Below are 21,063 nucleotides of genomic sequence, written 5' to 3' on the forward strand. Positions count from 1 at the left end.
TTTCGAACTGTCACTTTTAAGTTTAGTTTTAATTCAGGAATCGACCGAAGCCTTAAAGGTAGCCTCACACCTCGGGAATTTGGTCCGCGGATTTTTTCCCCATGCATTTTTGCATATGCGATGTTTTCGGGATTTGGGCACGGAAAATCAAAATCCCGCCCCATTTAAAATACACGGGGATCAAAATCCGGCGGAAAATTTTCCTGAGGTGTAAGGCAGCCTTTGTTAACCTCACACCTCGAATTTGGTTCGCGGATTTTTTCCCCATGCATTTTACATATGCGATGTTTTCGGGATTTGGGCACGGAAAATCAAAATCCCGGCCCCATTTAAAATGCACGGGGACCAAAATCCGGCGGAAAATTTTCCCGAGGTGTAAGGTAGCCTTTAAGGTATGTCTTATTTTTGAAATAAATTTGAAAGTGACAGTTTGAAAATAAGAGAACCACCAGGAAATAAGAATGGTTGGTACAGTGAACGTTGGCTAATTGGTTTTTTTTAGGGGGGGTTCACCAATTGGGGCGAAACCCAATTAAAAAGCAGCTAAACGTCAGAATGTGATGTCAAAAACGCGTTGACGTTTTGTTTCCGTGTTAGGCGGGGTCGATATTTTCTGGCGCGTAAAATTTTCCTTTGTTCAATGCAAAAAGTAAACAACATTGACGCTTGTCAAAACGCCCCCAAAACGTCAAGCGAACGGCATTCGCTAGTTGGGGTGAGGTCGTGCCCCAATTAGCGAACGATCACTGTATTACCCAAAAAACTAATGAGACATTTATAAAAAAAAAATCGATATCTTTTAAAAGCAATATTGCTATGCGAGCAGGTTATTCGATAATTATTGAACTATCATTTTTAAGTTTAATTTGAGTTTAATTCTCTAAATGAGACAGCCTCACACCTCGGCGAAAAAAACCGCCGGATTTTGGTCCCCGTGTATTTTAAATGGGCCGGGATTTTGATTTTCCGTGCCAAATCCCGAAAACATCGCATATGTAAAAATACATGGAGAAAAATCTGCGGACCAAATTCCCGAGGTGTGAGGCTACCTTTAAAGGTAGCCTCACACCTCGGGAATTTGATCCGCGGATTTTTTCCCCATGTGTTTTTACATATGCGATGTTTTCGGGATTTGGGCACGGAAAATCAAAATCCCGGCCCCATTTAAAATGCACGGGGACCAAAATCCGCCGGAAAATTTTCCTGAGGTGTAAGGCTACCTTAAGAACCTTAGCGTGTATGGCAATATCATTACCCTCATTACTCTGTTGGACAAATGTTATGAACCATAAACAAAAGTGTGCCGACAATCGACCACCTTCCTCTACATAAAAATATGTAACTTTTTATCTTAAAATAAAGTTTTCATTCTTTTTTGGAGAATCCTTGCCAGTCAGATAGTTCCGATTCTTCGTCATCCTCCACTGCGATCAAATGAATGCCATCGCGCAACATTGGTGTTCCTTTTCCTCGACCCAGTACACGCGCAATAAGAATTAAATCAAATTTAGCATGAGAATCCTGTTTTCCACAAACATGCAGGTGCTCCTTAACAAGTTTTTCTTTGTGTGCAAAGAATTCTATCGTAGCTGTCATATTATCTTCACCTTCACTGTCTACCAAGAATTTGGTGGGAAATTCTAGTAATTTGCAATGAATATTTGGTAACTTTGATTCTTCTACCAGAAAATCAGAATTCTGACCTATTCTAAGTCCACTTTTTATTAGTGGTTTAACAGGAATATTCAATTCGATCCGGTATCTATGATTTATTTGAAGAAACCCCAAATGAATCATGATTGAGTTCGCAGTAGTTGCTACTTGATAGATAATGGAATTATCGTGGAGCCCGCTTTTCATCACAGCTGCATCGAAGTGAACATGATGATCATGCTGATTGCTACCGTCCATTTCATTCGTTCCAGAGTACCTACAAGAAAAATAATATCATTACTATATGCATATTAGAAATATTTTGTTTAGTTGCTCATTCCCACTTTTAGGCCGAATGTAAGTGCGTCTCTATAAAAGCAATGAAAATGTCATACAATAAAGTTCTGCTAGAACACGCAAAAAAATGTAATAGTCGTGAAATTAAACTTACATATAAAAGTTCTTCACATTGTTTTAGTGGTAACCAGAAATATTATTATTTTAACATTACAGTATTTTCAAACAAGAGCTTCATAAATGGATTCACAAAGTTCTTATGGGCCAAACACAATTGATACGTTTGCGTGCGTTTTGACAGTTTTCCCATGGAAAAACTGTCAAAACGCACGCAAACGTACCAATTGTGTTTGGCCCATTAGAGTGAGATTCTAAGTAGTGATTCATATTCATTCCAAATTTTCGACTACTATTGTAGTTTGAATCTGGAGCGAAATACACGCCCGTTCCAAATCACTCAGAGACTGAGTGAAATTGTATTGCCGTCTCTTTTTTTCTCACGGAAATCTTACTCATTTTTCGTAAAAAGTGGAACTACTCAAATTTTGAGTAGTTCCACTTTTTACGAAAATTGAGTAACTTTTACGTGGGATAAAAAGAGACGGCAATACAATTTCACTCAGTCTCTGAGTGATTTGAAACGGGTGTGTAGAACAAACTCGCTGGTTTCCCCAACAGTTTTCTATTCATGTTTTTCAAATTTTCAGTCAAATAAAATCATCACGTTGCTTCCAAGATATTCGCCGTAATTGCAAAGTGGATTTATCCGTAGATAAAATGACGCATTAATACACAAAAACAATAGATCAATGCAGACTCTAAATTAACCTCACTTATTTTAACATTTGCTCTGTGAACAAGGCGTTAGAAGAAAAATCGATGAGGGGAAAATCAAATTTAATATTTTTAGTTTAAAGTTGCTGTGATCCAAATATTTCACTGATATTCTATGCATGCAATGGACATCTACATGCGAATAAAATGACGACACAATTTTATCGGAAGCTTCGCCGAAGACTAATGCTACGTTTAGACAAGGCAAGTGAATTGAGCAAGTCGCTTGAATCGAACGCGAACTGAACGTGTAAACACCTTAATTCAATTCACTTGAACGAAAAGAAAGTTGAACATGTTCAACTTTTGGCAAGTCAATTGAATTCAACTGAGTTGTTCAATTCACTTGCCCTGTCAAAACGTAGCATAAGATCTGTGAACTGACAACCTGTGAACTGTCATCGTGCACTGGTCTATTGAATAATAATAATAGTAATGCATTTTAGGAGAAAGTGATTTTAAACTACAGAGAAATATTGTCGCTGTCCGGAACATCTTTGCTGGCTACACGGTTATACTGGAATACTGTTTTTAGAGTACATTTGAATCACTTTTGAGAATGATGCCTATACGTCAAAAATGCTTACTTTAAAGTTATGGAGAGAGGAGTATTTTGTATGCTTTTTGGAGTATGCAAATACGGCTGAAAAATGCATAAAAAGTAGTTTATTGGCGGGTAAAAAAATTCCATTTGGTGTCATTGCTGTGTTTAGCTTTTACGGGAGTTGTTTGTTTAATTAAATACCGTAGACCCCCGGTAATATGACCGTTTTTAATCTGAACACTTTTTAATTTGAGCCCCGTTGGTTTGAACATCGTTCAAATTAAAAATGGTTCAAACGTCATTTACCACGTGGAATCGAGAGAAGAAAAATGGAACATCGTGAAATAGAACGCAGAATCAAAACAAACCAGCAAAGAGAGCAGCCAGAAACCAGTTTTTCTGATGCTTATAGAGTAACCAGAAGTTCAAATTAAAAATGAACCCCGTTAATGTGAATGAGGTGCCGTTCAAATTATCGGGGGTCCACGGTATGAATTTCAATGCAAATATTCGGATAAAGAATACTGAAGACATTTTACAAAACCCCATTTTTTTCCTTTTTGCCTTTCTCGTACAACAAAGTTGTACCAGAAAGGCTTTCATTTCACTCCCAAAACGTACTTTTTATAGAGCGCTTGTAGACCCATAGCAATGGACATCTACATGCGAATAAAATGACGACACAATTTTATCGGAAGCTTCGCCGAAGACTAATGCTACGTTTAGACAAGGCAAGTGAATTGAGCAAGTCGCTTGAATCGAACGCGAACTGAACGTGTAAACACCTTAATTCAATTCACTTGAACGAAAAGAAAGTTGAACATGTTCAACTTTTGGCAAGTCAATTGAGTTCAACTGAGTTGTTCAATTCACTTGCCCTGTCAAAACGTAGCATAAGATCTGTGAACTGACAACCTGTGAACTGTCATCGTGCACTGGTCTATTGAATAATAATAATAGTAATGCATTTTAGGAGAAAGTGATTTTAAACTACAGAGAAATATTGTCGCTGTCCGGAACATCTTTGCTGGCTACACGGTTATACTGGAATACTGTTTTTAGGAGTACATTTGAATCACTTTTGAGAATGATGCCTATACGTCAAAAATGCTTACTTTAAAGTTATGGAGAGGGAGTATTTTGTATGCTTTTTGGAGTATGCAAATACGGCTGAAAAATGCATAAAAAGTAGTTTATTGGCGGGTAAAAAAATTCCATTTGGTGTCATTGCTGTGTTTAGCTTTTACGGGAGTTGTTTGTTTAATTAAATACCGTAGACCCCCGGTAATATGACCGTTTTTAATCTGAACACTTTTAATTTGAGCACCGTTGGTTTGAACATCGTTCAAATTAAAATGGTTCAAACGTCATTTACCACGTGGAATCGAGAGAAGAAAAATGGAACATCGTGAAATAGAACGCAGAATCAAAACAAACCAGCAAAGAGAGCAGCCAGAAACCAGTTTTTCTGATGCTTATAGAGTAACCAGAAGTTCAAATTAAAAATGAACCCCGTTAATGTGAATGAGGTGCCGTTCAAATTATCGGGGGTCCACGGTATGAATTTCAATGCAAATATTCGGATAAAGAATACTGAAGACATTTTACAAAACCCCATTTTTTTCCTTTTTGCCTTTCTCGTACAACAAAGTTGTACCAGAAAGGCTTTCATTTCACTCCCAAAACGTACTTTTTATAGAGCGCTTGTAGACCCATAGTATTATATAGACGAATCCAAGTAAAAATAAGAAGAAGACACACGACGGTGTTAACTTTGACAGATCCTACAGCTCAGCATAGGGAGATCATTTTAAAATGCTTATAATAAATTCTAGACAAATTGTAATTAAAATCTGATTGATGTACGGTACGGAAAAAGTTCCGAATTACATATCTGGAAGCTTATCTCAATTTTTGATTTTTTCCAAAACGTATCTATCATACAGTTCGGAACTTTTTCCGTATCATACATCAATCAGATTTTAATTACATTTTGTCTAGAATTTATTATAAGCATTTTAAAATGATCTCCCTATGCTGAGCTGTAGGATCTGTCAAAGTTAACACCGTCGTGTGTCTTCTTCTTATTTTTACTTGGATTCGTCTATACCATTCGATTCAGCTCGACAAACTGAGCAAATGTCTGTCTGTCCGTGTGTGTGTGTGCGTATGTGTGTGCACATTGAAACATTAGACAATTTTTCTAGTACTAAACCTGAATCGATTTTGCTACAACAAGTTGCATTCGATGGGGAATGTTTTCTTCTTGTTCGCTATTGAATTTCATAATGATGGCACGTCTCAAAAAATAGTAAATATTCAAAGAGTTATGAGACATCATTATTTCGTAACAAATATTGCTTTTCTCACCGAAGAATAGACTACCGTGCAAATTTGTCGAAGTACCAAAACAAATGCTCACACGTTGAATTGTATAGAAATTAGCGAAAGCACAATCCCAAAACATCATTCTTGCACCTTTTTTCACACCCCAAAAGCTCTTTCTTGCAGTTGAGACATCATCCATATATGGAGAAACTGGTGGGAACATATTTTGGTGGGACAATATTTTCTGCATGGGAGTCGAACACGGCGCAAAATTTGCAATAAGCTATCGATTTTCTAGGTTATGTTCTCCCAAGACACAATTTATTCGAAACCGGCACACTGACAGCATAGAATACACAGCTTACACGGAAGAAAAAACTTCACAAAGAAACATAGAAACCCATTAATGAGTTAAAAAGTACCTATTTTAAGATTTCATGTATACACTGAAAATTCTCGTTTATTTTTTCAAAATGACCTAAGAAACATATTTTCATGAATAAATTTTAATATTGCGATCAACAGACCAATATGATAGCTTTTGATTGCAGTACACAAATTAATTCATGAAAAAAAGGTGACATATGTACTTTTTAAAAATTAAGCGTCATTTCTGCCATTTCTTTCCCCAGTGAGCAGTGAGAAGTGAAAAGTGAGACGTGAGAAGTGCGAAGTGAGGAGTGAAAAGTAAGAAGTAAGAAATGAAAAATGAGAAATGAAAAATCACCAGATGATCCGAAATGAAAACAAAAATGTTTTTCCAAATTTAATCTAGACTATCCTTTGAAAAGAGCTGAAATTTTTTTGCTAATATTTTCAAATGGATATAATAGAAAAACGACGCATCTCACAAAAAAGTGTTGTATGGGTGACCATCGCAAAATTTCTAGTGAAAATATCGGAAACAATCCAAATTGAGCCCTACACTGAAAAAAATCAGTTTAAAAATTTTAAAGTCGATTTGCGAAAAAACGCCCTTTTTTATTTAAATGAAATTTTGTCTCAAGATAAGTGATTATGTTCCCTACCAACCGTCCATACATCGCAAGCTGGGCACTCTTAAGGAAAAAAAGTTTTTCTAACAAAAACTTTTTCTTGTCGGAATTATTTTCAGTGTATTTCCATCTGAAACTAAACCAATGAAAGCCATCGTTATAGAACCCCAAGCAAATCTATTTTTATGATACATTGTCTAATTTAGTCACTAAATATAGTTTGTTTTTAAATTTAGAGTAATATTAAAAAGGGGTTTATATCTTCAAAAAAATATTATATTCCATTATTAGCTTCTTTAGTTGCGACCAGTTACGACCAAAACATTGTACTCTGCCTGACTGTACAGGAATACTTAATATGAGTATATATGTATACATACACGGACAGAAACAAGAATAGTTTGAAACAACCAAAACCATGGTTGGAATTCAACCTTCTATTTTAGTTGTATCAAAGTAAATACTTGCTTGATTTAAACTCGCGATTATAGTTGAAATAAGCTATATTTCCTCGTTGTTTTAAACATTGATGTTAACCTTATTTTGAACATAGATTTAGTTGATTCAAACTAAAAATGTAGTTGTTTTCAACCATAAACACATTTGTTTTAAATAAGATATAGCTTGCTGACAACAGTTCGATATCAACAAATTCAAACTATGATTTTAGGTTAAAACAGTCAATGTTTTGTTAAAAATAATGCGTTATATTGGTTAACCGCAAGTCAACCTAAAAAGTGGTTTTAAGCAAACTGAAACAATAGTTTGTCTCATTTGCTACATCAGCACATGACGGTCTGTTTTTTGTTCGAGCGAAGAAAAATTAATTCTCGCAGTTGTATACAGCATTTAAAACTTAAGTTTCTTAACTTAACATAACTTTCCAATTGGAATTATGTATATTTGCTCAGTAGAAAAGTACAGGTAAAATCTTTTAATAAAAATTCCACTTTTGCTAGTGCTACAGAGTTTGCTAATATCTTCATTTCAGATGTTCAAGAATTATGCTGAATCATGGAAATCGGTAATAATTTGCGTTTTATCATTGCAAAGCATTTGTTGAAATTCAATTTATCTTTATAGCTTATTTACTTCTGCTGTTATACGTTCCCTACCTGTGGCTATCCTGGAACTCCGCAGAACGAGACTCGGAACAGGAGTGATCTACATTTTGAAATTATTTATTTCAGTTGCGTTTAAAATTATGGAATATTAAAATAATCATAAATAAAACTGCATGAAATTAAAACATAAACATACACGATTTTTGTTTGTTTGAATCGAGGTTTGATTAGAAACCAAAAATCAGAAGCAAAACTCGTAGCTCTTTTCAAACAAAAAGCTTGTTTGAAACAAACTCAAATTTGTTCATTTTAAAATGCCAGCCTTAGTTTGAAACAACCAAAATTTTGGTTGTTTCCACAAATGTCAAAAGGAACATACCAACATTATAGTTTATTCTAAACAAAGATTAGTTAAATCAAACTGTAAACATCCAGAATTACAACATAGAATTTTAGTTTGTTTCAAACAACAAGATTGGTGAATTCAAACTAAAATTTGTTTGTGATCAATTCAAACTGGAATTTTGGTTGAAACAAACTAAATTATGGTTGTAAATACCATATTTTTTTCTCCGTGTATGTTAAATCCACCCCTTAAAGATACTGAAAAAATCAATTCCGTCAAGAAAAAGTTTTTGTTAGAAATTTTTTTTCCCTTCAAAGTGCCCAGCTTGCGATGTATGGACGGTTGGTAGGGAACATAATCACCTATCTTGAGACAAAATTTCGTCCAAATTGAAAAGGGCGTTTTTTTGCAAATCGACTTTTAATTTTTTAATCGATTTTTTAGTGTAGGGTTCAATTTTGAGTTTTTCAAAAAGTTTTATTAGAAAGTTTGACTGATTTTGCGATAGTCACCCATACAACACTTTTTTGTAGGAAGGGTCGTTTTTCGATTATATCCATTTGAAAAAATCAGTAAAAACAAGTTTGACCCTTTTCAAAAGATAGTCTGAATCAAATTTGGAAAAACTAAGTATGCACTTTTCTTTTTACAGCACTTCTTAAATATTGACCAATAAATTTACAAAAAGTCAACTTAAACAATCAGAACACTTGCAAGTTCCCAAAAAGTTCTATTTTGGCTTTACGCATTTTATTACATTTCCCGCATAACTTTTCAAAAGGACCTAAGTAAATTTTTTTCATGAATTCTCGCTTAACTTTAAAAAAGGACGTAAGTAACATTTTTTTTTCATGAATTAATTTGAATACTGCAATCAATAGCTTTCATGTTGCTCTGTTGATTGCAGTACTCAAATTAATTCATGAAAAAAATGTTACTTAGGTCCTTTTGATAAATTATGCGAGATCTATAGCACAGCAGAAAGTCTATTGCTGATAAACGTTCATTTCGAACAATACACCGCAGATTGCTGGTTAATTTTTTTTTGACATATACTCTGTCTCGCTCAAACCAACAGCGAATACTTCTCGCGTGATTTTTGAAAACGTCGTAAGTCCAAAAGAGAGGCTCTCTTTGTTTACTTTCTCTTTCGATTATTACAAAGCCATACTAACATTTACATTGGATTTTCCAGCACCGATCTGAAGAAAATAGCTTTGTCTAGTGTGCTGAGGTGAAAATATTGCAACAAATTTTAAACTGGCCTAGATATTAGCAAAAGAGAGCGTAATGAAAGAGAGTCTCTCATTTGGACTTACGACGTTTTCAAAAATCACGCGAGACTTAATCTAGCGACTACTTTAACGAACTATTTAAGGAACAGCTACTTTAACCGACCGTGTCCATTTAGCAAGTACGGTGTTGAACATAATCTGGAGATTAAAATAACACTTTAATAAACTTTAAAAAAAATTAGCAAGTAACCGCACAATATTGAGTAAAACAAATTAAGGGTGTAGCATTTCCGCATGCGGTGAATGAATTTCGCACCGTGTATATAGGTAACTGACAGCATGAATGTTTGTGTTGCTTCTTTCGTGCTTTATTGATGATGCTAACCTCTCAAGCAAAGCTTTCCAAAGCTTCAAATGTGGAACACGAAAACTAATGGACGAACATACACGCGCTAGAGACCCGAAGCCGATGACTTTATCCGCTCGCATCAACACAGCTGTAAAAGTTTCATCGTTGGAAATAAAAATCGCATACCTACGTACTTGCTTTCTCGTGCGCTCGTTACGTTTGCTGCCATTTTGTTTAATGCTTTGGAAGGAAAGAAGAGGCGTGTCATTACGGCTAACTGCTTTTTGGTTTGGGTGGTTTGGTTGGTTTGGGTGGAATGATGGTGTAGTTTGGGCATATGGGTGATTTGAACATAACGTTCGTTTTCATACACTTCCTTATTTCCATATTATGCGGCTTTTTTTCATTTATATTTATGTGAATTGTTGGTTTCATTTTCACAAATGTACTTGTACAATTATTACACAAAGGGATGCAAAATCAATGTATGACATACAACTAGTTTTATTGAACTTTAATATTGCATTGGTGAAAAAACACTACGTGGGAATTGGCCCTAAAATAATTGTAGGCGCAGCAACGCGTCCGGAAAGTTAATCCATATGTATTTTTCAAAACGCGCCGTTGCGCTATTCATTGTATTTACTATCGCTAATCATTGTACTATCGCACGATCGCATATTTGTAACATATGCATTTTTCCTTTCTCGTACAACAAAGTTGTACCGAAAGGCTATATGATTGCTAAAAAAACTTGATAGAAGGCCCGGAGACCCATAGTGTTATATACCGATCGACTCAGCTCGACAAACTGAGGTGACGTCTGTTTTTTGTGTATGTGTGTGTATGTGTACAAATTTTGTAGGCACACTTTTTAGAACTTAGAATTATCCGATTTACTCGCAACAAGTTGCATTCGACGGGGAATTGTTTGCTATTGGAAATGGGCCCGATCATTGCTTTTCGGAATTATTGAAAAATCATTGTTTTCCCCCAAAGGTCCCCCTTGAAAATTCAAAGAACATTTTTTTTGAATGGTGGCAAGGCAAAAATATTAAAAATGATCGAAAAAATGTGATCAATTCCCCCAAAGAGCTTTTTTGACCTTTCTAATGTGATTTTTTCAATATATTTTATAATGCACGAGAAAGGCATCATCACTGCTAGGTGGATTAATCTGGGTTTTTTAATAAAGAATTAAAAAAAAACTCATCTTCATCATTGGCATTACATCCCCCATTGGGACATTGCCGCCTCGCAGCTTAGTGTTCATGAAGCACTTCCACAGTTATTAACTGCGAGATTTCTAAGCCAAATTACCATTTCTGCATTCGTATATCATGAGGCTAACACGATGATAATTTTTATGCCCAGGGAAGTCGAGACAATTTCCAAGCCGAAAATTACATAGATCGGCACCGGGAATCGAAACCAGCCACCCTCAGCATGGTCTTGCTTTGTAGCCGCGCATCTTACCGCACGGCTAAGAAGGGCCGAAACTGGTAGGTATGTACAAAAATACCTTTTTGCCTTTCTCGTACAACAAAGTTGTACCGAAAGGCTATCATTTCACCCTGAAAACGAACTTTTTACAGAAACATCTGATAGTAATGTTTCTTATATCATTCGACTCAGTTTGATGAATCGAGGTGATGTCTGTGTGTGTATGTATGTGTGTGTATGTTTGTGTGTCTGTATGGTCACTTTTTCAACCCCAAAAACTCACACGATTTTCATGTACCGTCAACTGGGGGGAAGATGATCATTGAGGTGAAGATGATCATTTGATGTGTCAGTCAAAAGTGCCAATTTTTTTATGAAACGGTAGTCAACAATATTCTCAGTTCAAGTAATGTTACCGCTAGGTAGAAATCCGAGTTTTTCGATTATAATCATGAAAATGTATTTTGTGGAAGAAAGAGAGAGATAGTCATAAATGACGCTATTTTCGTTTCAAAATTCAAATATTGACTTCGTAGACTTCTTTACGTAGGAAATTCACCATTCATACAAATAACCTAGTGTATTTTGACTACTAGGTCAAAATGATTTTAGTAGAGCTGTCTTGATCAACTTCACCCCAAACCAGATTACTCAAAAAATGTGTGATAATTTAATTTATTTTAATAAATGCGAACGCATTTCAGAAAACTAAAGTTGTTGATTATTGCAACGTATAGCAGTACATGTTTTGAAAATATTTGTTTCGATTTAAAATGTAAACACACATTGTTAGTGCATGTTTTGTCTTAAAAATGATCATCTTCCCCCCAGTTGACGGTACTTAGACTTAACTGATTTTATCGCAACAGGTTGCATTCCGCAGAGTCACTCTTCTAATTACATGCTATTTAATTTCATCAAGATTGATCAATGCGTTCGCGGCAAGGAAAATGGTTTAGGCAGTTTTCCATTTTTTTTCCATATAATCGGGACTACGAGCATTGAGCAGCTACCATGCTATAATACAGTGGTCCCCAGCATGCTCACTGTCAAGGGCCACATCGCAATTTTGAACTGTTGAAGCGGGCCGCAGTATATTTGCAATATATTTGTTTTTCATTTCTATTTCTATTAAAAATTTTATCGCCATAGCTAACTATGAGTCGAAACTACTGCTTCTGCTCTTTAAGACTTGACAGGAGATGATTCGTTTGCATCACCTTCTTTTCGAATCAGTTGGCAGAAAGTATGCTGAGCTATTTTTTTTTATTTATGATCTGCTCATTTCATTTTTTATTTTTCACGAATGTCATCTCCTGAAGACTTTTGGGGCTTTTCAAAACGCGTATTTTGCTATAAGAATATCGTCTGTATCTTCTTCCGTTGTCGAGATATATCAATTTATTTTAAAAAAACCCAGATTAATCCACCTAGCAGTGATGATGCCTTTCTCGAGCATTATAAAATATATTGAAAGAATCACATTAGAAAGGTCAAAAAAGCTCTTTAGGAGAATAGATCACATTTTTTTCGATTATTTTGCATGGTTTTGCATTAGTTAAAATGCATCGCCATCATTTTCGGAAAAAAAAATTTTTTTGGTTTTGAATTTTTTTTTCCAAGGGGGGACCCTTGGAAAAAAACAATGATTTTTCAATAATTCCAAAATGCAATGTCCGATCGAGCCAATTTTCAATAGCAAACAATGGGACCGTATTACCCGTAAAATGCAACTTGTTGCGAGTAAATTGGATAATGCTGAGTTCCAAAAAGTGTGTCTACAAAATTTGTACACATACACACATACACACACACACACACACACACACACACACACACACACACATACATACATACACACATACAGACATCACCTCAGTTCGTCGAGCTGAGTTGATCGGTGTATAACACTATAGGTCTCCGGGTCTTCTATCAAAAGTTCTTTTTTGAAGCAATCATATAGCCTTTCGGTACAACTTTGTTGTACGAGAAAGGCAAAAACATGTTTTTAGTAAAATTGGTGAAACTTGTGATAAAAAACCCAGATTAATCCACCTAGCAGTGATGATGCCTTTCTCGTGCATTATAAAATATATTGAAAAAATCACATTAGAAAGGTCAAAAAAGCTCTTTGGGGGAATAGATCACATTTTTTCGATCATTTTTAATATTTTTGCCTTGCGACCATTCAAAAAAAAAATGTTCTTTGAATTTTCAAGGAGGACCTTTGGGGAAAAACAATGATTTTTCAATAATTCCGAAAAGCAATGATCGGGCCCATTTCCAATATTGTGTCGCCAGCACTAAATTGCATTCCGACTTCCGACGCTTTACTTCCGACGTCATGAACGTCGACAAAATTTGAAATTGCTACCAACACATTGTCGGAAGAGCGTTCGGAAGTGTGGAAATCGACTTCCGAACTTCAATTTGGTGCCAGCGACGTTGTCAGCGACAAAACAAGCTCGATTTTGTGACAGATAACACCGTGCAGTGCTGCATATTTAATTTATTTTTCCGTGTGAATCTCGTCGGAAGTGGGCCTTGCTGCCAGTTCATCAGCGTCATACAAACAGTTTTGGTCTAAATAGCAAACAATTCCCCGTCGAATGCAACTTGTTGCGAGTAAATCGGATAATTCTAACATTCTAAGTTCTAAAACCCAAATTAATCCACCTAGCGGTGACGATGCCTTTCTCGATTAAATCAAGATATACTGAAGGTGGTAACTTCGTTTTTTTTTCCAATTCCTATCTTCCAAAAATGTTGGCAATTTTGTTTTTCTGTAAAATAAGCATAATACATTATGTTATAGTCAAGTTATGACGATCGATCAATCAAGTTATGACGATCGACAACCCCGCCCCCCTGCGCCAAGGCCCCGATGCCATTTTTGAACGAATCCTAAATACAAATAGAAGACAAACAAAACCGCATACATAATATAATATGGAAATAAGGAGATGTATAAAACGAAAACTATATTCAAATTTGCCCTTGAAATCACCCAAACTTCACCATAACTCCACACCACCCATCATACCACACACCACCCAAACCAAACAGCATGTTGAAGCATCAATGAAACCCCTCTTTTCCCCTTCCAATGTATGACACAAAACAAACGCAAACACCTCCATGGCCACGAGCATCACCTTCATCCAGTGCTGCCGAAAATGTACAACCCTGAACAGAACTGTGCAATAAAAATCCTATTCGACTAAATGCTGATGTCATATTAGAAATCTGGAGACAGTACTCGTCGATAGAAAATCCTTCCGCACGCGATTGCATATGAGCAAGTCAAACCACCTTCCTTTTGCCAGTGGAGATATATCAGCTTCCACACTGATATTCTTCCCTACCCCTTCATACGGGAGCTTGGCAGAAGGAAGGTCGTGTGATATGTGCCATCACAAATATTGCCCTCCGCTCGCTTTCAAATCGACTTCTATAAAAAAAAACATTCTTCATGCCTGCCGTATCTTAACGGAACTATCAATTCTATACTTTGGCCTCTAATTCTATCATGAACATGTACGTCCAAGTTTGGAAGATGATATTAGCATTTCCATATCATTGTAAATAGTTCAAATTTATTAGTGTGTACATATAGAACGAATAAGCAACAGTTTATGGAGGTTGAAAGTCAGTGAGAAAATGGCGTTCCATGCGCAGCTTGAAAAAAAAAATGCGCTAATAAAGATTTGGATTTGCCAGTAGATAAACTATTTACTTTGGTACTTTGGAGGATAAGTTTCAATATGTTAAAAATGAAATCTTGCTACATTACTATTTTTCATTCTAGGAAATCCATCCGACATCACGACGATATCGCGTAAGATGATCGAGCTGTCGTTTGCGCTGTCTGAAGAGGTCTGAAGTAGCAGAAACAGAAGAAATATTCCGATGCTTGAGATCGTGGTGAAAATTAGATGCAAGTGTAATATTCCAGATGCTTATGATCATATTGAATCTGGTTTTAAATTTTGATCAACAGGAACACGATATATATATTCGGGTTTATCGGAGTATTTGTTGTCAAAAAATGCACGGATATCACTCAAGATCCTAAGCTACAGGATTCACAGAATATTTTTGATACGGAGGAAGAGGAGGATGGAACAACTTCATTGGCCAACGTGAAAAATTAAGGAAATGGAAAATCCCCTTACCGGTGAAACACTCATCAAAACCCGCTTACATCATCGTTCCTATGAGCACTATTAGAAGTGCAATCGTCAGAAGAGCGTTGTTAACAAGTATAATTCACTCCCAGAGAGCATTGCGTAAAACCGATGGATGTGAACAGGACTCGTGCCTCTCGTGACTAGAACCGCCTATGTTTGTGCAAGAACGAATCCCAGGAGCGGTAACATAGAGCTTGCTGACGTTAATCATCTTTCTCTTGCACGTGCACGGAGGGGATAGGGTAACGCTTCCGAAGCGTTTCCCGATGAAAACAAATCCTATCCTCCCCATGCGCTTGAAAGAGAAGGATGAGTAAACGTCAGCAAGCTCTATGCACAAAAAAACGCTCGTTATACCCTTGTCAAAACCCGCTTACATCATCGTTCCTATGAGCACTATTAGAAGTGCAATCGTCAGAAGAGCGTTGTTAACAAGTATATTTCACTCCCAGAGAGCATTGCGTAAAACCGATGGATGTGAACAGGACTCGTGCCTCTCGTGACTAGAACCGCCTATGTTTGTGCAAGAACGAATCCTAGGAGCGCTCGTTATACCTGTAGAGTTGAGCAAACATATGATAGATATAAATCTATGCATTTATACACGTTTGCTTAAGTATGTAGTATAGCCTTCTGTCTAATCTCATATGAATGTTGAAAAGTTTGCAGTAGGCGAATTGAATGACAGGAGTTAAGAATTGAACGAGTAATTGGATGGTCGTGCGAAAGTCGTTAGTGAGGACAGGACTCTACAATTTGGCGCAGCTGGTACGATTTTTTGTGAGTAGTTTACTTTTTTTAATATGCAGAAACAGCAGAAAGGATTTCCATGGTTCTGAATTGGAATTTGGATCAAAATGGCAAGGGAAGTGAAAGAAAAATTTCAAACTAAACGTTTCAAAGGGATTGTTTTTGTTGTAAAGCAAATAGTCTCCTGGTTGGGGCTGGGTTGGTAAACACAAAAAAAAAAGTTGCAAATTCGGAAGCTACTTCATAGTGCATGGAATAGGATGCGAGTCTGGAATATTCTCCGAAGCGCAAGAAAAGATGCGAGTCCGGTAATCACCGAAGCGCCACAATGAAAATACGTAACAGCGAGTCCGGAATATTTTCCGTAGCGCAGAATAAAATGCGAGTCCGGTATTCACCGTAGCGCCAAACAAAAAATATAGCGAGTCCGGAAGTTTCCGTAGCACAGCATAAGATGCGAGTCCGGAATATTCCGCAGCGCAGGATAAGATGCGAGTCCGGTATTCACCGTAGCGCCAAACAATATACGAAATAGCGAGTCCGGAATATTTTTTCGAAGCGCAAGAAAAGATGCGAGTCCGGTAGTCAACGAAGCGCCCAACAAAATATGAAATAGCGAGTCCGGAGTATTTTCCGTAGCGCAGAAAAATATGCAAGACGGGAGTTTAGTGCCGAACACAAAAAATAAACATCTGAAGCATTGTCCGTAGCGCAAGACAATATGCGAGTCCGATTATTACCGAAGCGCTATACAGAAACAACAGCGAGATCAAAACATTTTTATAAATGTTATAAAAGATGCGAGTACGGTATGGTACAGCAACTAGCGAGACCCAGAATTTTAGTGAATTACGAGAATTTATACTAAGCCTACCTACTGTACCAAAGCCAAACTGAAGACGGTGCTCGGAGGTTCAAGCGAGGGACCATTTCTACCACATCATATGAAACCCTTGATACCCCAGATCAAATTTAATGCATAACCTTCTTTTTTTCTTCCTTGTACTGCGCATTTTCAATTTTCACATTAGCAGAGATGAGCAACAGTTGAAAGTACACGCTACAGAAAATAAATGAAAAATAATAATATAAACTGGGTTCTTCCGTTATCCTTACGAGCAAAGGATAATTCGAATTCAATTCTCGGTCTGGTCTAGGCTCCTTTCGGGTAGCAAATATTCTCGACTATTTGGGCATAGTACAAAGAAAAGAGGCGGGCATAGAAAAGCTTTCATTTGATAACTGAGGGAATATTAATTGAATTCCGTTGAAAACCAGACTAAGTTCCATTTAGAATGTAAAGCCATTGAAGATGAAGAAGAAAAAGTAGAATACAAGCTTTTTGTCTACAAATATCATCTCGAATATTTGGAAACCATTATTGGGGTGTAGTTTTGATGAAATTAAATAAGGAGCTTAATTCGTTAGAAATCGAACATGTTTGAGAGAATAATATTTTAAAAAAAATGGGGAAAGTTGATTGCTGATTATAGCATAAAGTAGTTGAGTGTGGAGTGGAAAAATAAAGAATATTTTGAATATTTCAAAAGATGTTCAATGCGAGATGGCAGCTGTCAATCAACTATAGATAGGTATATTCTGGAAGTTGTTTTTTTCTGAGAACAGAGAAGGGATGTAGAGTTGAGCAAACATATGATAGATATAAATCTATGCATTTATACACGTTTGCTTAAGTATGTAGTATAGCCTTCTGTCTAATCTCATATGAATGTTGAAAAGTTTGCAGTAGGCGAATTGAATGACAGGAGTTAAGAATTGAACGAGTAATTGGATGGTCGTGCGAAAGTCGTTAGTGAGGACAGGACTCTACAATACCCTTGTGGCCAGTAGCATCGCTGGGGGTGTGTACGCTATTGGATTCGCCTTGCACTAAACTTGGGCTGGTGGCTGAATCTACTATTAATGCGCGGTCTGCAGGAAATGCACTAAAGGTGCATACAATAAAACACCATTTTGAGCAGTCTCCTGTTGGAACGGGTGCAGTGGAAAACCTTAATCACAGTACGCGATCCTCTTTGACACATGTATCTGCAACGCTTTATACAATATAATGCCCTTTCGAAACCCTCGCCCCGTAATAGAGTTACCGAATGCCATTCATAGTAAGGAATCTCCAGAAGCATCACTGCAAGCTCTCGCAACAGAAGAGCTAGTCCTAGTAGTAGATAGCTGAAGTATTATTATTGGTAACTATAAGCTAGTAAATATATAAATATTGAAAATTTTAACAGTTTCTGTTTAATTAGTTAAATTTTCCATTTGTAGAATAAAACCATATCCTTTCCTCACATTGGAATTATAGATCTGTTTCATATGATTCATTTTATTCCACCAATTCAAAATATTAACTGATAAATAAACTTCATTTTGATTTAGTATAAAATTTATGTGTGGGCACAAATAGTTATGATAGAAGCAGAAAGACGATTAGTTATATGTGTCACACATAGACAACATTTGTATAGACAAATTGCAAAATTATATGTGTGTGAAACATACAATCGATATGAATAATTTCCTTAGTGTAGCCTTTACCGTATACTTAGTATACGAAAAGGCAAAAATATGTAGAGAAATATGTCTTTTTATTGAATCTACTATTTTATTCAAATGTAAAACAATAATCCAACTCCAACATTCAGCTATGAAACAATATTTCAACCCAAATGCTTATCGGCATGACGTTGTTGTTGCTTGGGTAATATTTCGTGCACAGCGTCTATTTTTAAAAATATTTCAGCCACATGACACATGCAACACGTATATTTTTATTTATAAGTGACAAAAATACCCCAACTGAAATAATCTGTTCTACTGTTAATTTTCAGTAAATTGAATAATAAAACAATAAAATTCAAAAATACTTACCTCAGTGATTGAATTATGCTAGACTCCTAGACTTGAAAGAATATATTTATTCACTTTTTATGACGCTTCTTTGTCTGCGTATGTTAAAAAAGTAACATTTGAACACTTGATCGAGTGATCTGCGGAATAGCTAAAAATTATTTCTTTCATAAATATGAGGCTTGATAAACTAAGATGTTGCAGTCAATACAATATGAATGCATGAGCATCAAGAATTCTGACTATAAAGCAACGACAACACTATAAGTTTGCACTAAGGGTCTGTTCAAATATTACGTAACGCAATAGGGGGTGGGGGTTGTTTTATTTTTGTTACGATTTGTTACGCAACATATAGGGGGTGGGGTCCTTCGAGGAATTGTTACGCGTAATAATTGAGAAAAAATATTTAAATTTTCCAAAGAATAGTTATTGTCTTCAAAATAGCATAAAATACACAAAAAATAATAATTCATTTTATCGTGGTTCAAATTCTACCAAAAACAAGATTAAAAAAAATGTTTTTGTTACGCGTTACGCGTAGGGGTGCGGTAGTTTTAAATTTTGTTACAGATTGTTACGAGGAGGTGGGGGGTTCTTAAAAACAACGTTTTTCGCGTTACGTAATATTTGAACAGACCCTAAGAATATAGGCCTTTTCATGTGACACTGCCGAGACTGCACTTGTTTACAACCGCTGAACAGGCCTGCAAGTCCGAAGCTGTCACTTTCATAGAAGAATTGTCAATTGACGATAAAATCAGCTGTTTTTAAGTTCTATTAGCATTTCCTCAGTTATTAATTGAAAGATTTTCCGTGCCCGCCATTGCAAGAGTATGTATTTTGTGTGACGACTATGCCCAAAGAGCCCAATCGAAAACATCCTTGACCGAATCGGGAATAGAACTCGCTATCTCCGGAGAGCAATTCTACGCTTTTGCTCGCAAGGGTAGCTGGAGATCCGTCGTAGTAAATTTTTTAACCGTTCTACCTTCTGGACTTCCTTTCTCCTGGAAATTTTTTTCGGGGATTTATACTTGCAGTCAAAATAAATCCTTCTGAAATTCATACCAGTTTTCCTACAGGAATCTCTTGACAACATCCTGCAGGAATGCCTCCACAGTTTTTTTATTAGGTTCTGTAGCATGACGTCACGAATGAATTCGGTCCTCGTCGAATGAACTTTTTTGACAGTTCAGTAATACTTTCCACTGACTCCGGCAAGGGTCGAGTTCGTGATTGGTTGGCTGGCCATGACGTCGAGGACAAGAAGTCTCGCTTAACTTTTCCAAAGCCCTTACTAACATTTTTCATAAATTAATTTGAATAGCGCAATCAACAGAAAACATGATAGCTTTTGATTGCAATACTCAAATTAATTCATGAAAAAATGTTACTTAGGTCCTTTAAAAAAGTTAAGCGAGAAGTACTAAATACTAATCTGTCACCAGATTGAGAAGAACCTGCAAAACCTAATAGAAGAACTCAAGCATAATTTTTCATAAGGACGTTAGTAACAAAAGTAAACAAAACGAGGTTTTTAATACAACATGACAATCACACGCGGCTTTATATAATACGCATCGATTTTACTGATTTTAGATCTTAAAATTCTTTAATTCAATCTTTTTACGAATCGACGTATGTAAAATTTCTATTTTTGAAGTCTCACTGTTACATACGTCGCTTTAACGTATGGAAACTAAGAGCGACCTATGTAACAAAAAAAGCAAAACAAAACAAAACTGCAGTTGCGCCAATCGTGCACTATGGAAAAGCGACCAATGTACACCGACGTCTGTGCAGCATACCGGTGTATGTATAATTTGATCGTTTTTCACAGTGAATTTGAATGAACTGAGCTATGATGTGAAGCACGCTTATTACGTGTCATGTAATGATGCATGCCAGCGGAAAAAAGTATTGAAAAAAGATTTAGTTTTAAAACAGTTTTAGAAAAAGTTTTGCTAACTTTCTGCAAAGGATTTCTCGAATCCTCATAATTGTTACATACGTCGTTATGAAAAATTATGCTTGAACTGTCATTTCTGGTTTGAGCTAATCACCGTGGAATAATTCGTTAATTAAAATTATCACCGTAAAAAGCCAATCAATTTCAATTAAAGAATTGTCATTTGACTGTGGAATCAGCTGATTTTAAACGTCT

General features: G+C 36.2%; 1 protein-coding gene across 1 annotated transcript; it reads right to left on the reverse strand.

Moving 5' to 3' along the window:
• Positions 1-256: 256 nt before the first annotated feature.
• On the reverse strand, positions 257-19,167 carry LOC134220512 (adipose-secreted signaling protein-like). The gene is made up of 2 exons (XM_062699591.1): positions 18,918-19,167; positions 257-1,930 (listed from the first exon to the last, which is right to left on the reverse strand). The coding sequence occupies exon 2, from the start codon at positions 1,909-1,911 to the stop codon at positions 1,366-1,368; it is 546 nt and encodes a 181-aa protein (XP_062555575.1). The 5' UTR covers positions 1,912-1,930; positions 18,918-19,167; the 3' UTR covers positions 257-1,365.
• Between the last annotated feature and the right edge of the window lie 1,896 nt (positions 19,168-21,063).

Source organism: Armigeres subalbatus, chromosome 3, assembly GCF_024139115.2.
Source record: "Armigeres subalbatus isolate Guangzhou_Male chromosome 3, GZ_Asu_2, whole genome shotgun sequence".
NCBI lineage: Eukaryota > Metazoa > Arthropoda > Insecta > Diptera > Culicidae > Armigeres > Armigeres subalbatus.

Excerpts from the sequence above, each read along its gene's own strand:
- LOC134220512 (XM_062699591.1), bottom strand. The coding sequence starts at position 1,911 with ATGGACGGTAGCAATCAGCATGATCATCATGTTCACTTCGATGCAGCT.